Source organism: Vombatus ursinus, unplaced genomic scaffold (genome assembly GCF_900497805.2).
Source record: "Vombatus ursinus unplaced genomic scaffold, bare-nosed wombat genome assembly UNPS02014802.1, whole genome shotgun sequence".
Classification (NCBI taxonomy): domain Eukaryota; kingdom Metazoa; phylum Chordata; class Mammalia; order Diprotodontia; family Vombatidae; genus Vombatus; species Vombatus ursinus.
The window spans coordinates 14,808,680-14,835,915 of record NW_020954580.1 but is presented as its reverse complement, the minus strand read 5'-3'; the positions used below and the strand labels follow the sequence as shown (position 1 = coordinate 14,835,915).

At 36.0% G+C, this 27,236-nt stretch overlaps 1 protein-coding gene across 1 annotated transcript in view; it reads left to right on the top strand.

Moving 5' to 3' along the window:
• The window catches only part of CPS1 (carbamoyl-phosphate synthase 1), a 156,515-nt gene that overhangs the window by 60,236 nt on the left and 69,043 nt on the right, over nt 1–27,236 (top strand). The window contains exons 17-22 of the mRNA XM_027873827.1: nt 1,203–1,331; nt 9,856–10,000; nt 10,579–10,789; nt 12,364–12,562; nt 21,264–21,440; nt 25,773–25,891. Of these exons, the coding sequence (XP_027729628.1) occupies nt 1,203–1,331; nt 9,856–10,000; nt 10,579–10,789; nt 12,364–12,562; nt 21,264–21,440; nt 25,773–25,891 (980 nt within the window). The remainder of the gene's footprint in view (nt 1–1,202; nt 1,332–9,855; nt 10,001–10,578; nt 10,790–12,363; nt 12,563–21,263; nt 21,441–25,772; nt 25,892–27,236) is intronic.

Genomic DNA, 27,236 nt, shown 5'->3' with positions numbered 1-27,236 from the left:
GCCAGATGACAGGTAGCAATCATTCACTTGTGCTACATGTGTGAATTCATAGCAGATTTCACAAGGTCAGAGACATTTAAATGATTATATTGGAATGAAACTGATCTTGGAAATAGGTCATGGTATGCAATTAAGCAAGCTTTATTTTGTGAGTTACCCATATATTAGATTTTTAAAATGAACATTATACCTTTTATTAATTTTTGATAAGTGTTAAGTTTTGTTTGCTGTAAACCTTCTGATAGTTTCTGTTTTCTTAATTGCATTTGATCTCTGAGTCTAACCAAATTATCAATGAGATAGTTTTTTATTCAACTTCCTTAACATAGATAAAGGAAGTCCCCCACAGTCAGGATGAGCACCAGTAGAATTCTACATTGCTAAAATTAAATGATAGCATGTATATTTAGGGCTGAAAAACTATCAATGAGTATTGCCAGGATAGGTGTGTTGAATACTTCAGGAAGCTGCTGCCATCCATTCTTTATTTTAAAACTAGTTTTAACTATATCTCCCCTCCTCAAAATGAAAAGCAGGCACGTAGGAAGTGTATGGTTACATTCCCATTTGTGGTCTAATAATGCACCATGACTGAAAAACATGACCATCAAGAGATGAATGTGTTACTCTGTGTGTGTGTGTGTGTGTGTGTGTGATATTGGATTGAGTTCTAGACTCAAGAAGAGAAGATCTGAATTCAAATCCTGCTTCAAGTCTGAATGTTTGTGATTCAGGGCAAGTCACTTCACCTTTCTCAGCCTCAGTTTCCTCATATATCAAACGGGGATAAAAGGGTGTTGTGCAAATCAAATAAGGTAGTGTGTATATGAGATGCTTTTCAAATCTTAAAAGTTATTTGATGTTACTATCATCCATAACGTAAGTGGATACTTAAATCATATCAGTGCGGGTGCTTCCTCCAACTGAGCAGCTCACAGCAGCTCCATACCTTATTATGTTGTGGGACTCTGTAAACCTGCAAGAGGATCTATTCAAGGAAACTTTCCTTTGTTTCTTTTAATATCTTGAAAGTGCCAGTGAAATGTTTTAAAAATTGTAAGGAGGTAAGGAGATATTATTGAATCATGTTCAATTTTAACTTTACCCCCTCAAATATTAGTAACGTAAACTAAACAAACTCTTACAGTTGTCTTTTCTGCTGATGTTGGTCAACTTTTACAATTCTTCTTCTTTGTTTTCAGATTGATGATGCTTTAAAGGCAGCAGACAAGATTGGCTACCCAGTCATGATACGTTCTGCCTATGCCCTTGGTGGATTAGGGTCAGGTATCTGTCCAGACAAGGAAAGGTTATTGGATCTTGGCACTAAGGTGTGCATGTCTAAAGATGAACCTGCTACCAACTATATATATTTCATTCAGTGATAATTCTGCATTTAGCCCAAATCAAGATAGCTGTGCATGTAGATATCTTTTCTTTTTTTTTAATCTAATTACTCTGACATTTTCTAAAAGTCTATTCATTATATATACTGTTAACTTCAGTAATATGAACTTATGATTAATTTCTATCTTCTTTTGCTTCTAAATTCTGTCCCAAATCATTAATAAATATATTAGTAAATATACTTTACCATGCATTGGTAAGATTAGATAGAAGTTAAGGTATAGTTTTCTTTTCTTTCTGGAAATAATGTGATGGTTTTGACTATACCCCAGTAAATTAAATAAATCCATTGTTAATCAACATCTATTCCCCAGATAGCTATTAGTCAATGGCTCTTTACTGACTTGTGTTGGTGTGTCCTTTATTAAGAGTTCTAAGTACTAACCTCAGAGTTGTAGTGTAGGGCTGGAGGAACTAACAATTGGATAAATCTGGAAAGATTTGGAGGTGATACTTGAGTTGCTCCTAAAAGGGATAGCTAAGAGCTTCAAGAAGCAGAGGTGAGGAGGAACAGACATAGTAGTCATGAGGACTGGGAGAAGACATGGAGGTGGTAGAAATATATATGGTAATATATTTGTATATATATGTATATGTATATGTGTGTGTATATATATGTGTGTATATATGTATATGTGTGTATATATGCAAATGTATGTGTGTACATTTGTGTATATGTAGGTACATGCACATGTGTGTATATATGTACATGCATGTGTGTATACATGTACGTGTGTGCATATATATGTACATGTATATGTGCATGTATGTATATATGCATGTGTATGTGTGTATATATGTATATGTATATGTGTATATACGCATATGCACATGCATGTATACATGTGTGTATGTGTATGTGTGTATATATGTATATGTATCTGTGTGCATACATGCATGTGTATGTGTATGCGTATATATGTATATATGTATATGTGTGTATATGTGTATGTGTGTATATAGGTAGGTATATGTATATGTGTGTATATGTATGTGTATATATGTATATGTGTTTATATATGTATATGTGTGTATACATGCATATGCATGTGCATGTATACACATATAAGTATATATGTGTGTATATACATGTATATACATAGATGTATGTGCATGTATAAATGTATACATGTATATGTATATGTGTGTATATGTATATATGTATGTGCATGTGTATATGCATATATGTACATGCATGTGTGTATATATGTATATGCACGTGTATACATGTATACATGCATATACGTGTATATGTACATATGTATATGCATGTGCATATATGTACACATGTATATGTGCACACATGCATATGCATGTATATGTGCATACATGTACATGTATATGTATATATGTATACATGTACATGTATATGTGTGTATGTGTATATATGTATATGCACACATATATGGTATATATGTATACATATATATGTGTATATGTATGTGTATGTAGATGTATGTGTGTCTATATATGTATGTATATGTATATATGTGTGTATATATGTGTATATGTATATGTGTGTGTATATATATGTGTATATATGTATATGTGTGTGTATATATGTATATGTAGTAAATAGCAAATAGGCCAGTTTGGATGGAACGTGATATATGAAGGGTAATAATGTATGATTGTCCTGGAAGGATAGGCTGGAACAAGCTTGCAAATCCAAAACATAGGAGTTGATATTTTACCTCCTATATTACCTCTTCAAGGCAATGGGGAGCCATTGGAGCTTCTTGAGTAGGGAGATGATGTAACCAGACCTACTGTTTCAGAATATTCATTTGGCACCTGTGTGGGGAATGGAGAGGGAAGAGACTCCGTAGGTAGATTTGTTAGGACAGCCAGGTGAGAACTGACTGGGGTCTGAACTAGGGAATTTGTGGTATGACTAGAGAGAAGGAGACAGATGCAAATGATTTTGAGAGGAAAGAGGAAAGAAACATGATTTTATGGAGCTTTATAAAACAGGGATTTTTATCTTGATTGGAGGTAGAATTAACAAGACTTGAATTAGGGGTTAGGGGTAAGGAGAGTAAATAGTCAAGGATGACTCCAAGATTGAAAACCTGGGTGACATGACTTTAAGAATGGTGGCTCCCTAAAGAGAAGTAGAGATTTTCACCTGTTCTGTTCTCCAGAGTATTATGGTTATTTGTTTATGTCTCTTTCCTTCATCCCTAATAGTAGATTGTAGTTTCCTTAAAAGCAGGAGCTATCTTGTATCTTTCTGTGTTCCCAGTGCCTAGCTCAGTTCTTTGTCTAGTTAAGAATAAATAATGATTTTTGAATTGAATTGAATTGTCATTATGGATCATTGAGTCACACGGTTAAACCAAGTTATATTTGTGATTCAGGTGTGAGGTTAAGGCAGAGCCTAAATATGCATAAATTTTTAGAAGCACAAGTTAATGAGCTTCTCTGTTCACTGTCATACACAAAAGTGAGAGAGTCAACAAAAAGCTCATAAGAATCCATTTCTCTGTCAAAATTTATCCCTCTAACACTTTATCGAATGCATTTTCCTTTCCCTGTGTGTAGTGGCAGAACCTTATGAAAATTAAAATGTATACCAATGAGTGGTGAGAACGGTGGAGGTTAACAGCCTGATTAAAATAGCAATAGTTGGGTAAGCATACAGCTTGGAAGCTAACATAATTGAGCAGGACTGTGGCTGTGTTACACTCTTATTCCTGTCATGAAATTGCATCAGATGGTAATTTTAGGGCTATGTTGTCTTAGCAAAGAGCTCAAACACAAGTCATCCAAGAGCTTCATCATTACTGTCTTTTAGGGTGGGGGATAAGCCAGATGATACTAAATTATCCATCATATTTCTAGGGAACAGATGCTAAGTAAGTTTGTATGTGTTCAAATAATCAAACAGTGACAGACTTATACATCAACTCAGATTTTATTTTTAAAATGGTGAGAAAAAGGAAACATTGTAATATAAATGTTTCATATTTACTTTTTGAAATTCTGAGATTGTGGATTTCAACCAAAGAATTTCTTATGTGTCTGTAGGAGTTTAAGACTTTCTGCATTTTAGAAATGCCAAGTAATATTAATTAACATGATTATTACTAATGATGCATATTTGCCAGCAATTGAAATGTTTCTCTCTACAATGTATTCATTCAACAAACATTTTTTAAGCATCTTATGTGCTAAGTAAGCACTGGGGGTAGAAAGACTAGAAAAAGTCACTGCCCTCAGGGGTAGGAGCTCATAGTCTACTGGGGAGAAAGAACTTGTACACATAAGTATAAATGAAAATATGTACAAAGTAAATTCAATATAAATTCTAATTGGGGCAAGAGGAGAGCAACTGTGGGGATCAGGAAAGGTCTCCTGTGGGCTGTGGCATTTGAGCCAAGCTTGAAGGAAGAGAGGGATTCTGTGAGGCAAAGGTGAGAAGGAATCACATTCCAGACATGTGGTTCAATTCATGCCAAGGCACAGAGACAGATGATAGACTTTTGTTTATGTGGATCAGTATGCAGGCCAGTTTGGCTGAAAGCAAGAGTGTATAGAGGGGAGTAATACATATTAATCCTGGAAAAATAGGGAAGACTCAGTTGCAAAGGGCTTTAAATGCCAAAAGGAGGAGTTTGCATTTTTATACTAGATATGGGCAGCTCTTGGAGCTTCTCGAGAAAAGAAGTAAGGAAGAACCCTATATATGGAACTAAAGGGTACCTCAGAGGCCATCTAGTTCAACTCCCTCATTTACAGATGAGGAAACTGAGATCTAGATAGGTTACTTGACTTGACTGAGGTCACTCAGATAAACAATGTCAGAGATGACAAGTATTAGAGGTGGGATTTGAATCCCATCAGTGACTCTGACTCCAGAGTCACTTTCCTCTCTGCCATGCTGTGGAATATTGATTTGGCAGCTATGTGAAGAATGGATTGACTAAGCATAGAAAGTAATTAGGAGGCTGTTAAACTAATATAGGTGAGTAATGATTAGGTCCTGGACTAGTGAGGTGGTCATGTGAGTGGAGAGAAAGAGATGGATATAAGAAATATCAAAGGGGTAGAATCATAAGAATTGGCAACTGCTTGGATATGGGTGAGGGGGACAGAAGAGCTGAGGACAGTGCCAATATTTCAAACCTGGATCCTTGAACAGAAACTGGAAATTTAGGAAGAGGGGAAGGTTTGGGGAGAGGAATAGAATAGATTTTGTTTTATAAATGGTGAATTTGAGACACCTGTGGACCACCCAGTAGAGAAATAAAAAAGACAGTGGGTACGTGAGAAAAGAGTTCAGCAGACAGATTAGAGTTGGATGCATAGGTTTTGATATCATCTGTATGGAGATGATAATTGAACCCAAGGGAGTAGATGCAATCATAGAAAGAATAAAGAAAGAAGAGATGAGAGTCTAGGACAGAACTTTGGAATGTACCAATGCTTAGGGCTGGCATATCAATGAATATCCAGATAAGAAGACTGAGGAGTGGTCAGACATGCAGTTGGCAAACCAGGAAAGAGATGTGTTATGAAATCTTAGAGAAAAGAGAATGTCTAGAAAAAGACTGTGGTCAAAAGTGTCAAGTATTTCAGAGAGAGGGACAAGAACTGAGTAATAGCTATGAATTTGGCAGTTAAGAGATCATTTACAGCATTGGAGAGAATGGATTTATTTGAGTAATGAGCTCAGAAATTTTATTACAAGGGTTTGAAAAGTCAGGAGAAATTGAGAAAATTGGGGTAGGTAAACAATGTAAATAGCTTTTCCCTCTTTAGGAGTTGAGCAGTGCAAAAGGAGAGAACTAGATTGTAAGAGGGATGATAGAGATTTCTTAAAGGATGGGACTGATCTGGGCATGTTTGCAAGCAGAAGGAAAGGAGCCAGTGAATAAGGAGAGATTAAAATGAGGTAGGGAGAGGGAGTGAATGAAAGGGCAGGCTCCTGGAGGGGCATGAAGGGGTGGAAGAATGTATAAGTAAAAGGGTTGGCATTGGAAAGGAAAATTATTTTTTTTTTCAGACACTGGAGCAAAGAGGATTGCCAGCTATTCAGGCAGCTAGAGGAAAGAGTTTTGAGAGAGATAATGTTAAGAGAGGATAGAGAATCAACCATAGAGTAAAAGAGTTGGTGTACATCATTGAGGACTCAGTTTATTTTACATAATATAAATTTGTTGTAGATTCAGTCAGAATGTTGTGTGACTTCATCTGTGTTTAGCAACATATCAGGAGTAGAAGAAACGGTGGATGGAGGGAATAATCCAGGGTTTGGAATAATCCGGAGTTTGGAAAAGGATGAGCTGTGATAGAGTGAGAGGGGCAAGATTTTTAAGGGTAGAGAGGGCAATGTGAAGTTCAAATGGTTAACTGTAGGGTCAAGATTTTGTAGAGTAGAAAGGCTAGAATAGGGATGATGGTTTGAAGAAAAAAACCAGAAAGATGTAGAGTGACTGGAAATTGTGGGTAGAGTGGAGAATCATCTTAGGAGAGAATGAGACACACAAAAAGATGAATGGATAGCAATTATGTTCAGATGGAGGAACTTCAGAGTTAAGGATTGTGGTAGGGAATCCTTGTGGGTAATGAGGAGACCACGAGTATGACTATTTCTGTGTGTGACAGGGATGGAGTACAAGTAGAAATTACAGAATCTGAGAATTAGTTATTAGTTGTGAAATTATTTGATATGACATTGCATATAAATTGAGGTCCCCAAGTATAAAGGCTAGGATTGGGGTGAAAATCATTAGTCAGCACAATTTTTTGAACAGTTCTGAATTGAATTTAGTAGTCAGTTGTAGGAGAGGATGAAGCATTATGAATTGCAAAATAAACATGAAGATTATTGCCTTTCTACCCAGGGCTGTCCTCTGTTCTTTTGCCGTGCCCCCAGATGGGAATTTTTCAATTTTTTTTCATGATTGCACGAGGAAGGCAATCTTTCCTTTCTAGATAAACCAATAAACTGCTTCCCTCTACAAATGTGCCTGAAATCATGTGTTCAACGATCACTGTGTGCAGAGATGTAAATAGAAATTGTAGAGCTTCTAGTCTTTGGGGGCATTTAATTTCTAAAAAGACAACACAAAAATATTGTTTTAATACATTTTGTTCATTTAAGTCAATCCAATAGAAAATAGGACTGCCTTTAGTAAAGAGAAAGACCTGTATAGAGCTCTATAAAATCATGTTTCCTCCTTCCTCTCCATCTTTCCTTTTTTGCTCTTCCTATCCCATTTTAGAAGATCAAGTTCCTACTTGATGTCTTGAAAGTCCTCTCTTACCACTTACAGTCTGAAGTCATTCAATTAATTAAGAAGCATGTATTAAGCCAGTCAATATGCTAAACACTAGGGATACAAATAAAGGGAAAAACTTGGGCTCTGCCCTCAGGGAGGTCTCATTCTAATAAGAGAGACAATATACAAATCTTTATGTAAATACAAAATATAAACTGTGTAAATAGAAGGTAGTCTCAGAGGGAAAATATAAGTTAGAGATGGTAAAGGCCTCCTGAAGAAGGTAAGATTCGGGGTATCTTGAAGTCAACCATGAAAGTCAAGAGGAGGAAGGAAGGGAAGAAAGCCTTTCAGGTATGGAGGAATATCCAGTGAAAGGTCACGCAGTCAGGAGATGGAATATAGTGTTTGAGGTAGTAGTCCAGTATAACTAGATCATGGTGTATGTGGAGGGGAATTTTAAGAAGATTGGTATCTTTCTTCTGAACTTCCCTTAGCACTTAAGGAATATGTAATTTATTTGACAATTAATCATGTACTTCCTTGGGACAACTCACTACTCTTAAACTGCCATCTAGAGCTTTGACTGTTATTTAAACTTTCATTGTAAACTCTTTGAGGCCAGGGGCCATGTCATCCATATTTGCATAAAGAGTCTATTGTAGTGCTCTGCACCTAATAGGTGCTTAATAAATATTTGTTGAAATAATACGATTTAATTGATTCTCAACTGAGCTTCTCTACTTTTTTCAATAAATAGATGAGCTACTTTGAGAGTTGACTGAAATCTTATAGACCATCAGTATAGAGTTTCCATTTCATTACAAACCATCTTTTGATAAGCTTTCTTTCTTTTCATTACGAGTATTTTCCATTTAAATGAAGAGGTTTTTAAGTCAACCTAATTTAAGAAGAAAAGCAAATCAGCAGTAGTACATGGGCAGGCAAAATCATTTGGTTCTTGTGCTTTCTGTTAACTTGGAAAATACAAGTGCAGATAAATGTTGAAAAATACATCTGGAAACTCAAGCTTCTCCTTTAAAAGACTGATCCTACCGTGTGGCCAATAACTGTTAGCTAATGGATCTTGGTAGTAGTATCACTCAATCAACAAGCATATATTAAGTGCTTACTTTATGCCAGGCTGTTTGCAAAAGTGCAAAATAAATGGAAAAATGCAGAGAAGGTTCACGAAAAAAAATGTAGCTTAATGCTTCTTTGGGTTGAATGATCTCAGGGACTTGTAGGAAATAAATGCCATTGCCACTGAGGCTTTCATTTCCCTTTCTGACTCTTAATTAAATACATGTTTTAAGTAGAACTTAGACCAGATGACCTTCAATTTCCATTCCAACTTGTCATTTTCTGTCACAGACAAAGAGAAATGGACATTTTGGTATGTCCTGTATTTGTAGGAGTTAAATGTCCTAACTGACATTTTTTTTTGTTCAGTCTCTTGCTGACTGTGATTACTTAGTAAACTTTAAATAATTACAGCAATTACACTAATTTATATGCCTACTCAGGCTATATTAGCCAAAGACACATGTCACTGTAGTGCAAAAATACTGACTTACCAGCACAACAACCATGCTATATATTTCTATAGCAATTCCTAATTTTAAAGCTGTGGGTTTTTTTGATTGAAACATGTTTCTTTACTACTTTCTTCATCATGTTCCATATCACTATCACCTAACCTTTGCTTAGTGTTGGGTCCTCCCATAAGCAGTGGAATTGCTCTTTAGAGAAGTTAGAGTTTTCAGATTTCTTTTTCCACATTTATTTGTATTTGTCATATTCTTCAGTTTCATAGAAGCCTAACTACTGAAATAATTTCATTTTCCTATGCCTGATTGCTCAATTATTTTCTCTTTTTTAAAAATTAGGTTGATTTAACACCATATCAGCAATTTGAATGGCAACTCTCAATAATATAAATCAAGCATATTCGTGGCTTGATGTTATTTCTAGCATTGCTCTGATTTTTCTGACACCCTGTGCCTCCCTGAGTGTTGGGAATGACAGTTAACTGGGCTGGAGATGCTGATGTTGGCCAAGATTTGATCCAGGACAAATGCCAAATCTCACAAAAGCTCTAGCTAGTGGATTAGAAAACCTCCACCACCACTACTACCACAACCACAACACGTATCTTGTCATATTTAAGAAACATTTTGACTTTGCTTTCTTTATTCTTTTTAAAAACTCGTATTTCTAGGCATTTGCTATGACCAACCAAATTCTGGTGGAGAGATCAGTAACAGGCTGGAAAGAGATAGAATATGAAGTTGTACGAGATTCAGCAGATAACTGTGTCACAGTCTGTAGCATGGAAAATGTTGATGCCATGGGAGTCCATACAGGTAAAGAAATGTATATAATGGAAGTAGGTATAAATTGTCTTAAGTCATGAGATCTTTCCTATTATTATAATACTTTTTTCTTCCAGTAGTTATCCTTATTGGCCAGACAAGGTAACAGTAGTAATACATTGTATTTGTTTAATAAGGCATATAAGGTAGACAGGTATTATTATCCCCCATTTTATAATTCGAAAGGCTCAGAAAGATTAAGTGACTGGCCCAGGGTCACACAGCTAATAAATGGCAGAGAGCAGACTAGAATTCAGTTGTCCTCATTTCTGGTCCACAATTTCCACTGTATCACAATGGATATTGAGAGAATACCAAATTAAAGTTGTTTTCAGTGGGCCCTTTTTGTTGTTGTTTATCTCCCCATGGAAATATTTTAAAATCTTTCCAAAGATGTTTGTGCATTCCCCAGGCAGTCAAATTTGATGAGCCTTGAAGTATCTGTTTAGGCTTTCCCTGAATGAGCCTTTGAGCCGTATCTGTCTTGTGTCACGAAGGCAGATGATGCACTAGGTTAGACAGGTTGTCAGCAGCTGTCCTCAAGTAAGGCACTTTGCTTGACTCTACAGGTGATTCCGTTGTTGTGGCTCCTGCCCAGACCCTCTCCAATGCCGAGTTTCAGCTGCTCAGACAGACTTCGATCAATGTTGTCCGTCACTTGGGCATCGTTGGTGAATGTAATATCCAATTTGCCCTGCATCCTACCTCCATGGAATACTGCATCATTGAAGTGAATGCCAGACTATCTCGAAGCTCTGCCTTAGCCTCAAAGGCCACAGGGTAAGCCAGGACTAATGAGAATGGGTTTATATCAGCATAGGTTCCCAATTTCCAGAATGTAAATCGAAAACTCATTGCTAGGAGCAGACTGTGCTGTATTTACAAACTATATTCTACATTTCTGTATGTTGGCTGCAGATCATCTGTGGAACCCTGAGGACACAGTTATTAATGAGTCTGATGCCAGATTGAAGCAAATGGCATAGCTAGCTCGCTTTGTCTGTCAGCTAATCATAAACTAATCAAAATCTGGGTGGTCAAAGCAGTCTGCTCAAAATCTGTTTCTTAATTCTGCCTTGCAGATGCTGTTGAAAAGTGCAAATTAATTCTTAATTTCAGTCCTTAACCAACTTTTATAGACTGGGAAGTCCCATGGCAAGATGTAGACAAATGACATCATTCAATGCCTTTTTGTCAGGGAGGGAGGTAGCAAATCTCCTACAAAACCAAATGATCTGGGTATTTTTCCACAGGTCAAAAAAAACGAAACAAAACAAAACAAAACAAAAAAACAACCAAAGAGCTGTAGTAACTGGATGAGGTCGACAGGTATCTTAGGTCAACAACTTGCACAAGTATGATTAGAGAGCAAATTAATTCTACCCACTGCTGTTGTTAATATAGATCTCATTTAGCATTTATATACACATGCCTATAAAATGCTCTGTAGTATAGTAGGAGGAATTCAGGGCTTGGTTCAATCAATTAATCAACATGTACTTAAGCGCTTGCCATATGCAAGGCCCTGAAGACCTGGCTTCTAATTCTGGCTTTGTCACTTACTGGATGTGTGGCTTTGGGCCACTTGCTTTCCCTTGCTGATCTTCAGTTTCCTCATCTGGAAATTGAGGGAGTCCAACTACCTAATTTCTATGGCCCCATTTGACTCTAAGGTCTAGGATCTCTAATGGCCATTCCAGATCTCAAATTCTTTGGTTCTACCTGTGGTTCTTGTCAGTTCTTCAGCCACTTAAGAAAGATAGTTTTTGATATAGCTGAGAAGGTTAAAATTTCTATTGGTTTAGGCTTAGCAAGTTGCCTTAGGTTGATATATAGATAAAATTATCTTAGATGTTGATTTAGAGATAGACTATGCCTCACTCCTCACATACTTCACACTTCCAGCCTGTTGTTTATCTGACAGCTCTTTCTTTCTGCCCTGTCTCCCTAAGTGTAGTCAATTCTATACTTTTCTGAAAAGTATAGAATTGACTATACTTTTCAGAACACCTTGAAAATTTTTACTTTAGAATAGGTCACTAAGAAATGAGCACTTTGTCAGAGGAATAGAGCACCTGTTTGCTTGGGGTTGAGAAGATGCATAATGTTAAAATGCAGACTGATTTAAGTAGTTGAATATTTTATGTGAACTATGCCTAGATACTTTATCATAGCTCAAATTATCTGCCACTTGTCTACTGAAATGTTGTACAGAGCACAGAATCATCTGTAACTCTGACATGGAATCAACACAATGATTCTGTGAAATATAGGCTTGCATTCTGAATTGCTTTATTAATACATAGTGGTTGAACAAAAGTTTAGCAAAATGTTGCCTGACCTCTCTCCTCTAGGTATCCACTGGCATTCATTGCTGCAAAAATTGCTCTAGGAATTCCCTTACCAGAAATCCAGAATGTCGTATCTGGAAAGACCTCAGCCTGTTTTGAGCCTAGCCTGGATTACATGGTTACTAAAATTCCTCGTTGGGATCTTGATCGCTTTCATGGAACATCCAGCAGAATTGGTAGTTCTATGAAAAGTGTAGGAGAGGTGAGTGGTTTGCTTCCTCCTTTATTTATTCTTTGTTCTCAGTTTTACTTATGGACCTCTGGAGAATATTCTAACCTTTAACATGGCTTGACAAGTAAATATTGGAGAGACAATAAAGGAAAACAATTCCTTTGTTATTCCTCTGATAACCATATTTCTTTTAAAAGTTAACTTATAGGAATTTTGTGTATGCAGAACATTTATCTGATTGCTATACATAGGGAAATATCAGGAACAATTCTCTGATCCTCAAGGAGTTTCAAAGTTCTTTTAAACTGTTTATATATATAATGTTCAATGAGTGAAAAATAATAATAGTGGCACAATGGAAAGAGCATTTTCTTAAAGTCAGTGAACCTGGGTTCAAATACTGTCTCTGCTAATTACTGTCTGTACAATTTTGGACAAGTGACAACCTCCCTGAGCCTCATTTTGCTCATCTGTAAAATTAGAAAGTTGGACTAGATGACCTTTAAAGGCCCCTCTATCTCTAGATACATAATCTTAAAACTGATAAAATAACCTGAGAGGCATTGAGGGATGATCTAGGAATCAGGAGAGTAAGAAAAATCTCTCTGCTCTGTCACAAGTTAACTTTCTGGACCAGGTTTCCTTATTTATAAAATGGGGTATTTGGAGTAGATCATTTCTAAAGTGTTCTTTCAGCTCTAAACACTCTAAAAGAAATACAGAATAAAGAGTTTCACCAGCAGGTTCCCATATATTGGAATCACTTAAAGATTTTATAACTTTTAATTCAGTTTAAAAACCACATAGTAAGTGCTTCAAAGAGTATTGTGTTAGGTGCTTAGGAAAGAACAAAGATTTAATATTGTCTTTTGGATCCCCAGTGCCTGCCTTCATGGAATAGAAAGATAACACACTGAAACACATAACTATAGTGCAAAAAACAAAGGGCTGTGTGAACTTCAAGAGGAAAGAGGATATGAGAGATGATTTTGTAGAGAAGGGGATATTTAAATTGAGTCGGAATTCCAATAGGTACAGTTGGAGAGGGAGAACATTCCAGAGGCTCTGCATGAGCAAAGGCATGGGGGTAGGAAACTATAAGATGTGTTTATGGGGACTAGAGAATACATTTGTTTGTCTAGATCATAGTATGAAGAGAAGATGAGACTGGAAAAGTAGGGCAATATTGGATGGGAGAGGGTCTTAAATTCTAGGAAAATGGGGTTTGAGCTTAGAGGAACTATAATGTAATGGAAAGAACACTGAGTTTGGAGTTAGAGGACCTGGGCTCTATTCCTAGCAATACTTAATTACCTCTATGACTGCTATGTTATCTCCAAAATGAGAATTCTTATTTAGTTCTAAATCTAATATCCACTATAAATCTTTATGCAAAGGGGTGATATGACCATATCTCTGCAACAGGAAGATAAGTTTGACATAAATATAAATGAAGTATGGAGTAGAAATAGGAGAGGAGGGAAGTAGGAAAACTTATTAGGAGGTTATTGCAATAGTCAAGATGGATAGTAAGGAGGACATATCTAGATTGGTGTCAGTGGGACCAGAATGGAAGAGAAAGATGCAAAAGGAGGTAGAATTTAACAGATTGTATTTAGGAAGAGAGAGGAAGGAAGAATCAGAGAATCCCAAGGATCCAAATAGGGGAGTTTGGGAAATACTGGTGACTTAGAAAGACATAATGACATAGGAGGGAAGCAAATTTTTTTTTTGGGAAAAATAATAAACTCAGCTTGATCGTACTATGTTGGAGGTGCCCATGCAATGTTCAGGTAGAAATGTCCATCAGGTAGTTGGAGATAGGAATCTGTATCTCAGAAGTAAGGTCAGGAATTGGGTTTGAAGCCCATCTCTGCAGCTTATTTCACCTCTCCAGGCCTCAGTTTCCTCACCTGTAAAATGAGGATATTAGATGAAGTGATTTTTAAATGTCTCCTTCAGTTCTAAGTGCTTTGATCCTATCAGCCCATGGGTGATAGAGATTTGGTAGTAATTTGCATAGAGATGAGAGTTGAATGTATGATTTCAAACATTCTAAAATAAGTAAATGTCATTTTTGGCCATTTCTGTTTCTTATTGGTAGTTAGTGGAAGGGAAAGGACTCAGACTCTTGCCTTTGAGGCTCCCAAAGAGTTTTTCCATTTGGTTACAGGATTTAGCTTAATTATAATGTTGGTAAGTACAGGTGCCTGCAGTTTGGTGTAAGAGTGCCTTGCTTATGATTATTTATTGGTTAGAAGCAATAGATAAAATCTAGGTCATGAGTTGAATCTCCATGAAAACCTGTTGGTTTTGATTACTTCCTCGGTCAGTCCTAATTATCTAATTACCTAAACTTTTCAGCTGCCATGCAAGCACAGCCTGTTGGTCCCAAAAAGAACTATGAGACAAAGTGAATGGAACAGTGCAAGACCATCTTCATCACTTGAAAAGCAAGGAAAAAAATCATAGGCTGCACCAGCGTTGGGCCAAGAGTGTTAATTTTATTTGCAAAGGACAACTTGATTATTCTATATGTAGTTATGGGGTTTCTTGGTATTTATAATACTAATGGAGGATTTTAAAGGAGTGACAGACAAGGAGCAACTTGAATTTAAAATGTCTTATGAGTTGTACATTTTTGTTTGGTTGCTTGAATTTTTTTCCTGTGTAGGGGTTCATATTTTCTGCCTCTAATCAAGACCAAAACTGCCATGCCATCAAAATTTTTTTTCTGATAAATGTTTTCAAATAGAAATGAAGCAATTAGATTGTGTAAATTCGATGAGAAGTACATCTTCTCATAAAGCTCAAAGTCAAGGTTTATAAACCAAAAGGTCACAGGGAATTTAGACAATGTTCACTTTTGGGTCATTATCTGAGGTCTTCACTTTTGCTGACATTCATTATCTATCATCATTTCAGTCTAGGCAAGAATTTCTTTAAAAAACTTTCAAGGTGGGGAGAAGGACATGGTTCAAATTTTGTGTATTTTTACATAAGGCATTTTCAGAATCAGATAAATACGGTTATTTTGGTTGGCCAAAAAAGCTAAGAAATAAGGGAAGAAGTGTCGGTCCATAAACCCACAGTGTTTAGGTATCCATCACTATGTGTAAGAGAACATTTAGTTCTTACTGTGAAGCAAGAGTTATTTAGTCAAACTTTGTCACAGACCCAGTAGGGTCTCTCCCCAGGATTCAGAACTTCAGAAGAAAGGTGACTCAAAAATGAAAATTCATATACATCTATAATTAATATTGACAACTCTAATTGACTTTCAAGTAGAAAAAATGAAGCAATAATATATTTGGTCAATTAGCCATTTATCTCTTCAAAATATAGAAAGTGATGATAATAACTAGCATTTAAATAGTGCTTTAAGGTTTGCATGGCACTTTACAAACATTATCTCATTTAATGCTCACAACTATCTGGGAGGTAGGTGCTATTATTATCCCCATTTTACAATTAAGGAAACAGAGGTGGGCAGTGTCTGAATGCCCTGCTGACTCCAGATCCAGCACTCCATGGACTATAGTACCTAGCTTTCTCTACTATAATTAGCTATAGAAAATATTTTGTTAACTGCATTACCTCTCTCCCCCTCTGATAAACTGAATTAATGTAATTATTAAGGATGAAGGTAAAAATTAACTTTGCCTAAGATCTATTTGGTCTGTGACTGAGATTCTTCACCTTTTTGGGTGTGATAGACCCCATAGGGATTATTGCAAAACTTAGGAATCCCTTCTCAGAATAATGTTTTTAAATGCATAAAATAAAATACATAGGATTATAAAGAAAATCAATTATATTAAAATGCAGCCATCAAAATATAATTAAAAAACAATTTCAGAGACTGCAGATTTAAAATACTTAGCCTTGATTCATTTAGGAACAACCTAGTGATAACTATTTACAAATGATTATACTATATTTTAAACCATATAGAGAAAATGGTTTTATAAAACTATAGAACTTTAGAGATGGTAGGAATTTTATAAATGCTTTAATTAAAACCTCCTATTTTGACAGTTGAAGAAACTGAAGAATAGTTTAAATTAAAATAAAATACAGTTTAAATAACTATAAAGTCTTTTAAAAAGTTTTTTATTTTTAAATTTAATATTTTATTTTCCTCAGTTACATGTAAAAGCATTTTTTAACATTCATTTTTAAAACTTTAGTTCCAAATTCTCTCACTTTCTCCCACCCCATCCCACCCAACCTCATTGAGAAGGCAGCAATTCGACATAGGTTATGTATCTGTAGTCATGCAAAACATATCCAAAATAGTCATGTTGTGAAAGAAAAGAGACAAAAAACCCTCAAGAAAAATAAAGGAAGCTAAAAAAAACCCATGCTTCAATCTGTAGTCAGACACCATCAGTTCTTTCTCTGGAGATGGATAGCATTTTTCATCCTAAGTCCTTCAGAGTTGTCTTGGATCGTTGTAATGCTAAGAATAGCTAAGTCATTCATAGCTGATCATCTTACAATATGGTTGATCACCTTACAGTACACAGTACATTTCATTTTGCATCAGCCCATGCAAGTCTTTCCAGGTTTTTCTGAGAGCATCCTGCTCTTCATTTCTAAAAGAGTATTCTGTCATAATCACATACCACAACTTGTTCAGCCATTCCCCAACTGATGGATATCCCCTCAATTTCTAATTCTTTGTCCCTAGAAAAGAGCTGCTATAAATATTTTTGCATGTATAGGTCCTTTTCCTTTTTGTTTTATCTCTTGTGGGATCCAGAGTTAGTAGTATTGCTAGGTCAAAGGGTATGCATGGTTTTATAGCCCTTTGGACATAATGACTATAAAGTCTTAAAGCAGGTTAGTGACAGAGCCATAGCTAGTACCAGAGTCTCCTGACTCCTATTCCAGTGTTTTTTTTTTCCCAGTATGCCACTGAGATTCTCATATTTTCAACAGTTAAGACTCATAAAGCAGTGAGCAGTAAATAACTCAGACCTGTGATGCCTGAGAGATGGCAGAAGTAGTGGATTTATAGTCTGAGGACCTGGGTTGGAATCTAGGCTCTGTTGCTTAGAACTGGTGTGACTTTAGATTTGGGGCTTCTCTGAGGGCTCCCATTTCCTCATCTTTAAATAAGAAGTTGGATTAGATAATCTCTAAGATCCCTTTTGAACCCATGAGCCTGTAAAGCTCATTATTTTGTCAATATTGCTTTTTCTGCAAAGGCTAACTCCTTATTAAAATGATAGTATAAGTATTGATTAAACACTAATTCTGTATGTGTGTACATTAACATTATGAAAAATTGCCATTTGAAGTAAGGCTGGGAAGACTATAATAAAGCTAGGCTCAGATTAATGCCTTTTTGCTATAATTAAAATTATTTCTAATCTCTGTTTAGTCCTAGGTTTTATTTTTTCCTTACCTATTTACAGTATTATGTCATTTTAGATAGGTGATATATATGTATATATATGTGACAAATAATTAAATGCATATCAATGGAATTTTTAATGCAGGCATTTAAAATAACTCAGCTATGAAAGTAGAATATAATTTATGAATGTTATATTTTAATAGTAATAACTTAAGTAGCATAAACCTTGGCAAATTATTCAAAATTGTGTGTTCATATATGATTGCATACTTGTGATTATGTTATACACTATAACCCCTGTTTTAAAGGGCCTCTGTGCCCTTATAAACAGAGCAAGGATAAAGTAATCAGACTCAATTTTGTGTGTGGATTGTAGAACCTGTACCATTACTTTGCTCTATAATCACACCTCAGCAACAGAAGATTAAAACTTAGTAAAATTTTTAATAAAGGATATAAAAATGTCTTTATTTTATAGCAACACATAAGTAGTGTATGAAGTGTTTCATTTCAAGCAGACTGCTGCAAGCCCTTTCTTTGATTAGCTGGAAAATCTGTGAACACATTGTCTCATCTTTTGCAGGACCACTGCATAAGTCAAGGGACATTCTGAGTTATACCGTTACTGTGTTACTCTTATTTTAATTTTTAAAACCAAACAGTCTGAAAGCATTATTAGGAGAAATCAGTGATATTTGAATTAGTATGATGCCATATAATTAAGTTAAGGAGCACCTAAAAAGCATCTGAATGAATTATATAAAATGTTGAAACTGGAAGAAACCTTAGAGATCATTTTAGTTCAATGCCCTCATTTTACAGAAAAAGAAACTGAGTTCCATAGAAATTAAGTGTTTTGCCCAAGGTCACAACATAGGTAACCAGAATTCAAACTAAGGCCCCTAACTCCGAATTCAGTGCTCTTTTCCCCACACCACACTTTCTTGACAGACTGGGGAATATAATTAGATAGAATACTGTATTTGTAGTAAGGAAGATGTAGATTTAGATTCCACTTCATTTACTTAATAGCTACATTGATTCTGGACTTGGATTTTCTCAGCCTCAGTTTCCTATCCATAAAATGGAGATAATAATTGCTTTAGCACTTTACCAAGTTGTTCTTAAGGAGATAAGAATGTTTCTAATGTGCTTTGCAAAATTTACAGTCTTATACAGGATATCCCAAAAGTCTTATGGGTGTTTTTACCTTTAATAGCTTCAGTAGCTTCAAATCACATTAATATTTTTAAGATGCTCTGTATAAATATCCATGCTTATAATTTGAGGAAACAGAGACTCAGAGGCACTGGGGACTTTCCTGTGCTGATTAGGAATGGAGTGGCAACTAGAATCTATGGCTCCTGATTCTTCATTCTGCAATCCTTCAAACTATACTATTTTGCCTCCCAACAGATCATAGATTCATAGGAGCATCAAGTCTTAAAATTGGAAGATAGCTCAGAGGCTACCTAGTGCCCTCACTATCTAAACAGGAATCCCCTTTAAAATATCTCTGAAAATGGACCATTAAGCCTTCACCTCACATCGTCCAGTGAAAGGGAGCTTAACTGTCTCATGAGACAGCCTGTTCAATTTTAGGACAACTCTAATGGTTAGGAAGTGTTTCCTTAGATTGAGCAGAAATATAACTCCTCATATTTCCAATTACTTCTCTCCCCTCCTCCTTCTGTACTTAAATATGAACTCTGTACTATATCAACAAATACTGTAATTTCCTTTTGGAGAGATACCAGAAAGAACACTTGGCATGTTTTACGTCTAACTGGAGGATCTAGCTCTGCTAGTTTATCTTTGGAAAGGTGGGAGCAAGAGAAATGTTGGACCAAGATGCTATCCACCATGATAAATCCCTAAGATTCTTTGCAGCTATAAAGAATCCATGAAAAAAACATACTGTTTTGAGAGGCTATTTTGTTTTGTTTTTCTTAGTAGACCTTACCTTCTTATCCATTGTCACAGTCACCAACCTTTCTAAATAATTTATACATTGCTTAAAGAAATAAACCCAGGAAGCTAGTTCTGTGTAAGAAAGCATGGAACTTTAATGGAGCTAGTATTTCCATCACCTTTTCTTTAAGTCATAGACTGAATACTCATCAGCAGCTTGCTATTTTAATGTAAAAATTCAAAGACCATGTCTATGTGATTAAAACAGTTAGATTGCCACAAGGTCACTCTATCATTTCTTGCCTTCCTGTGGTCTAAAGCAGAATCCTTTCCCTCCCTACCCCGCAATTGTTCTAAACAATCTTCAATTAATTGTAAACATGACTGTGACTACCAGACTGACTTTGCCGTGGGAAATATAGTCTCTGAACATAGTGTCTGAATATTTCAATAATGATTGTTTCTAAAGGTTCCATTAATATGAATTAAAATCCATAAATAAAATCAGCCTGTCTTATATACTAGCAGATCATTGTGTAGAAAAAGCTTTGTTTCTTTGCTCACATATGCCCTGACAGGGTAATCTTACTGTATAGGGACTCATAGGCTTCAGATACTACCTTACTTTAAAACCATAGTCCTTAGCAAGCAAATCTAAATTTCTAAGCAATAGAAGATTTTGTTCCAATGCAAATATATATCACAAAAACCAGGGAAGAGAAATGTAAGAAAATGTATTCAAAATAGAAGAAAAATTATTCTTCCCTGTGTTCACAAATTATGCAGTTTTTCATAGTAAAGTTCATAACAGAGTCACAGTAACTGGGAGCTAACCCTACCCTGATCAGCCATAACCATATAATGGAGCTGTGTCACCCATACTGATTTTTTTTTTCTAGCTCTCCAAAGTGAACTCTTTGTCCTTTGTTCAAAATCATATTGGTTTAGGGTTCATTCCATTCAGTGAGATCTCCTTTTCTTGATCAGGTACAAAACAAGCTCCTTATCTTCCTCTCCTATAGCCACCCAGGCTTTGCTAAATTATCCTTACCTCTTTTCTGCCCCCAAGTGCAAGCTACTGAAGACAGCTGCAAAAAAAATATAATAACATAACGCTGCCAATTGATCTCACTAGTATTTCTCTCTGGTTGACTTTTGCACTTCACAGTAGGGGTTCCAAAGCTCTTTTCTCTTGAAGTCTCCCCCGCCCCAACCCTTTCCACTCCCTGTTCCCTCTTGGCAAAGAGGGTGTATTAAATGTTGCATCTTCCTGATAGAATGGAAGCTCCTTGAAGACAGAAGCTTTTTTTCCCCATCCTTTTATGTTCAGTGCCTAGCTCAACAGCTGTAAAATAGTGGATATTTAATGAATGATTGTGGGATTAAGTAAAAAACTGAAAAAGTGTGTTAGGTCTTTTTATTAACATGAAATCCTTAAACTTGTGTTTATTACAGGTAATGGCTATTGGTCGTACCTTTGAAGAGAGTTTCCAGAAGGCTTTGAGAATGTGTCATCCTTCAGTTGATGGTTTTACCACCCGTCTGCCAATGAACAAAGACTGGCCATCTAATCTAGATCTCAGAACAGAGCTTGCAGAACCATCTAGCACACGTATCTATGCCATAGCTAAGGTAATGAAGGAAGAGGCTGGTGGGAATTGAAAATTATTTTTTCACTGTTTTTGTTTTTTTAATGTTTGTGGTTTCCCAAACCAGTATTTGATACTTTAAAGCAAGGATTCTGAGGGAGGGAGGAGGAAAGGAGAGAGGGAGAGGGGGAGAGAGAGAGAGAGAGAGAGAGAGAGAGAGAGAGAGAGAGAGAGAGAGAGAGAGAGAGAGGGAGAGAGAGAGAGAGAGAGAAATGGAAAATTCACTTTTATTTGCTTATCCTTAATGGCATATTACCATTGCATAGAAGGAGTGTCCTTTTCTTTGCAGTAAGTAGATCCCAATTTGTTAACATGCATATATAGATACGTGTATATGGTTTTGCAAAGATGCCTTTATTGACTATTCATTTTTTCCAGACAATTTTTTTACTTAAAATTGAAAACAGTGTTGCATTTTAGAAAATAGGATCAATTTAAAGGCACCACTTAAAAAGGTGCTGCCCTCCAACTGACCTTCTATGTTATATCTTGATTCCTTAGGAGCATTGACAGGTAGCAGATGAAGCAAAGAAAGAAATCCAGTACCAATAAGCTCTGCTTGTTGCCTTATTTCTGGTGTAGTTCCAGTTTTTGTCCCTTTTTTTAGAATATATTAGGTTCTCTCCTACTTGGATGGTTTTAAAGTAGAATTTTCTTCTCTTTAAGAGTCTGCCTAGCCAAATGCTTATTCTGAATCCTTTTGAAAATTTTGGTTCTGTTGAAGCAAACAAACAAAAAGTTAAATTTTTCTCCTTTTCACCCTGTAGTTCCTTTTCATGCAAATCAGGTGCTATATTAATCTTCTTTCATGTTTACTGTGCTTGTAGTTTAGAAATTCAGCTCATCTGATTCTGTAAAAGGTGACTCAGGCAGCTGGGATCTGTTTGGTCAGAAATCCCAGAATGGCTTTTTGACATTTAAGAAAGAGTGAACATTAATCCTCGAAGAGTATCAAGCCACATTTGAGCTCTGAAGCCCCCCTTTACCATTGTACGTGCCCATGTGTGCATAGTGCTGAAATGATGAGAATATGAATTTCCTCTTTAAAGGGAGAGTCAGCCTTTGTAATTTACCTTTGTAGGAATTGAAAGACACTGTAAGTGGTTTTGAATCCAGGGGCAGTTTTGTGTCAGTTTATAAGCCCCTGGGGAGGGGAAGAAACGGAGAAAATCAAGGTTTCTTTTTTTAAATTACATATAAGTTCTACTCCCTCTATTATCCTTTAGGTGTTTTAAATTTGAAATCATTCAATTTTTAATGAAACTGAGAAGGGGTTGTCTTTTACTAAATAAATGGATCCATGTGTTACTGTGCTGATCTTGTGTCAAGGTTTTATAGAATTAAGATAATTAGTGGCATTGGGATAAGAAATAACTCCTCAAAGCCCTCATTTCATCTTCTTTATTTTTCTTCCTTCTGCCCTCCTCTCACATAATTACAAAATTTGAGAGTTAGAAGGGACTAAAACAGCTCTGTAGTCTAACCCGTGTATGAAAGGAGTCCCTACTATAACACACGCAACAAACACAGTCCCCTCAAAACCATCTCCCAGTAAATACCCAGTATATTTATACATCCATTCTTTCATTCAAAGGGAGGGAAAGGTGGTTTTTCTTATTCTCAGCAGTCTTGCTCCTAGGCTATCTTAAGAGAATGGGTAAGGATCCCTAAAAACAGGGAGTTACCAAAGTGTCTCATGGGCTGGGGACCTAAAAGTAAAAAGTAATCCTCCTTCTAGAGCTACTTAAAGCATGAGGATTCTTCTTTAGAATTTGTGTAGGTGGGTGGGTGGAGACTTTCTCCTGCACAAAGTACCTGACATTCTATCAAGAAGGGAATATGACTATGGTATAAATTATTGGCTGCCAGCAACACCACAGGAAGGAGCTTATTTCTGTTTGTTAGAGGTCATCATTACTGTTTATTTCTACTGCTACCAGCGACTTGGTGATTTTGACAAAGAATTTAAGGCCTGGAGAAAGCTGAAGGGAAGAGAAAAACTGAAAGGGGAAAAAGAGTAAAGGGAGTGTGTAAATCTTCACTGGCTTTCATGAGTCTCGGGAAAGGGCAATTTGCTCATGGGCTGGTTGTCTGCTGCCGTCATATTGCAAGATGACTGGATCAGCCATCTCACCTGGTTTAAGGGCACATAGGGCATTGTTTCTGATTTTGAAAACAGTAATGCAGTCTCAGAATTGTTTGGGGGTGATAATCACTTTCATGCCAGTGGTACGTCAGAGCCAAGAGGGTAGTGATGCCTGAAGACAAAGCAGCAAGGCCTCGCTAGCATTTGGCTTTCTGTTGGATAAAAGTGATTGGGACTTACCAAATGGCTATTCTTCCTCATGTTGTAATGACCTACCAATACCTGAGGTGTCACAGTCATTTACAATGAGAGTTACAGGAGTGCTATCCTAACACAAGGTTCTATTTACCTTACCCTGTCACAATCAGCATTTGATTGAACATTTAAGAAAAGGATATTACCATATCTGTTAGAATATAAATTCCTTGAGGGCAAGGAATATTTTCCTTTTTTATTTATATTCCCAGTATTTAGTGTAATCCCTTATTAAATGCTTATTGATTGACTAATTAGTTGTCAGGATACTCAAAAGTATTTAGTTTTGAGGAACTTACCTGATATTATTGACAAAATTAAAAAAGGAGAATATTAACAGAGTGATATAACAATCAGAACTAGAATGGATGTTCTTATTAAATAGAACTTTTAGTCAAAAGGGGATTACGTATTCTGCCTTCTAATACTCACTTTCATAGTCATGTTTGTGTGCGTGTGTGTGTGTGTGTGTGTATGTGTGTGTGTGTATGTGTGTGTGTATAGGCAATCAGGGTTAAATGACTTGCCCAGGGTCACACAGCTGGTAAGTGTCCGAGGCTGGATTTGAACTCAGGGCCTTCTCACCCTAGGGCTGATGATCTATCACCTGTGCCACCTAGTTGCCCCATGGTAATTTCTGGTAGTAGAAATAAGTGAAGGAAGATAGAGAATGATTGGATATATCACAAATTTGTATCTTCAAAAGCAGCTATAAAGAAAAGAAATACATGCATAGAAGAGAAAATCGCATAATTTATATTGATATGTATATTTCATTTTCCTTGGGGAATTAACAAAACCTGGTATCGAAGTATAATATATTGCATCTGGGATAACATTGGATTGTTTTTTCTCTACTGAATATGGAAAGATTTATTTTAAAATAATAAAAATGGAAACTAAATATCTTTAGAGAGGTTTGGAAATAACATCTAATCAAAAAGGCTTAAAAATATGAAGAGTTTGGATTTCAATTTCAGCTTACGTCTTCTTTCATTTTGCTCATATCACATAATTGATCAATCAACAACCATTTATTAGGTGCCCACAATATTCCAGTTTCTTTCATAGAGTACAAAGACAAAAATGAATCAGCTTGTGCCCTCAAAGAACTTACATTATGTAGAGGAAACATATATACAAATGCATAAAATACATTATATGTCTATTTCATATGTAAGCAAAAATAATAAAGGCAATTAGGAAAGCAGTAGCAATAGTAGTAGGGAAAAATCAGGAAAGGTATCATATTAGAAGTGGCATTTGAACTGAGCTATAAAGTTAGGAGATCTGGGTTTAAATCCATTCTATTATGCCTATTTGTTATGTCACCTTGAGCAAGTTACTCAGTCTCAGTTTCCTCATTGATAAAATGGAGATGATGATACTCATACTACCTACCTCCCAAGGTTATTGAGGAGAAAGTATGTTATAAAATCTTGAAATGTTCTTTTAATGTGTCTTATTAATTTTCATTATTCTGTTTAATGTAGGATTTTGTAAACTACCCTTTCCCGATGCCGGGGTCATATTAATTTAAATAAAATGAGAGCTTTTTTCAATTAATGGTACATCTCTCTGAAGATTAATCTAGGAAGATCTCATCAAAGAATCAACCGGAAGATGATTATTTCGATCCCACAGTTTCCATGTAGTGATGAGAGTGGCGTGCTTTTGGCTTTTTTTTTTTTTAAGTGACTTTTCCAGACCCTTTATGCTGGTCTTAGGAGGATGATGCTAGGGAGATAGAGCTCATTTTGATGGCACTTTCCCAGGGTATATACACTTCTGGCATTTACTTTACTTAACCAACTCACTAGTCTTTGGGCTTATTGGAAGGAACTTCAGTGATGCCAGTTTCATGGTTCGTAGCTCAAGTTATAGCCCCAGGGTATCTAAATAATATGGCAAGCGATGATTGCTAGACTTTTGTGATGTGTTTGTCAAAGTATGCACTTCTTTTCTCTTTGGCAGGCCATAAATGACAACATGCCCCTGGATGAGATCGTCAAACTCACATCCATTGACAAATGGTTCTTGTTTAAGATGCGTGACATTATAAACATGGAAAGGAAGCTAAAGGGATTGAACAGGTAAGGCAGCACTGTTCCTGGCTATCACAGATGCCTCCCCAGTTTGTCTTGGCATATTACCCAACAGCACTGAGCTGGGTGCTGGGTCCTCAGGACAGCAGCTGTGGCCACCAAATAATTGAGAAGGTTTTTTTCTCCTTTAAATTGTTCTCAGCATGGAAGAAGTGGTTTATCATATATTAATAATTTTTAACCTTACCCCTATATAGATGGTGACTCTCTTCTATAGCATCATCATTTTCTTTATTGAATATATATATATACATATATGTAAATGATATATAAGATATGTATACCTGGTAACAGAGAATCCAACTAGTTTTAATCTGTTTACTTATATGCTAGTAAAATCATTTTGTTATCGTTTATGCATCTTTAAGTTCTACTCTTCTACAAATGAGCAGATCATTTTCTTGCTTTGGAGAAATTGACTTACCCATCATCAATCCTTCTCCCAGAACTCTTTTAATGATAGCTCATGCCTTAGTATATCTTATAGAACAAATACATCCTTTTGTGTCTGCTAGTATTTCAGAGAATCATGACCGCTCACTTCAGCTTGTAAATGGGCCACATTCCAGCTTCCATTAATAGACATTTTACCACTTGCTCTTAGAATTCATTAACATTTTTCTCTACTTCAAGGCCAATTATTTTTAAAATTCCATTTACAGTTCAGGGATGTCCATTAGTACCCTCCTCGTGCCCCTTCAGGAATACCCAGACAATGCCAATTGCTACTTAAATAATGAAGTTTGTTTTAAATCTCTTTTTTTGCATAGAGAGACATTTTTGGAGGCACTTCTGCAAAAATTCAAATGCAAGTTTTAAATAGCTACCTTTGGTCACAGGTACAGTTTCTTCTTAGTGTCTTCACCTTCTCCCCTCGGACATTGTCCTGAACTACTGTTTCATCTGATGTGACGAAGTAGCTCTTTTGCTAGCCTTGTGGCATGTTTACACAGAGAAATAGTTATCTCAGGATACATTGTTCTTGTCAATCTTAGCTGATTTGAGGTAATATAGAAAGTCCACTTAAGAAGTTGTGAAGGGCCTTAGAAAGTATTCGAGAACCCAAATTATTGAGCCATTTTGGAAACAGAGCATAATTTATGAACCCTTAACTGCCTAGTTAGGATAGATACAGGTGTGGCAATGAGAATATTCCCTTTATGAACAAAACATTGCTTCACTTCTCCCCTTTTTAACCTGGACAGTTATTTAAAAAGTCTATGTGTGGCTGTGCAGATTTGTGCTTCTTATTCGCCTAGATTTAGAATAGCCATAATTTTAGAAGCAGTTATATATATATATATATATATATATATATATATATATATATATA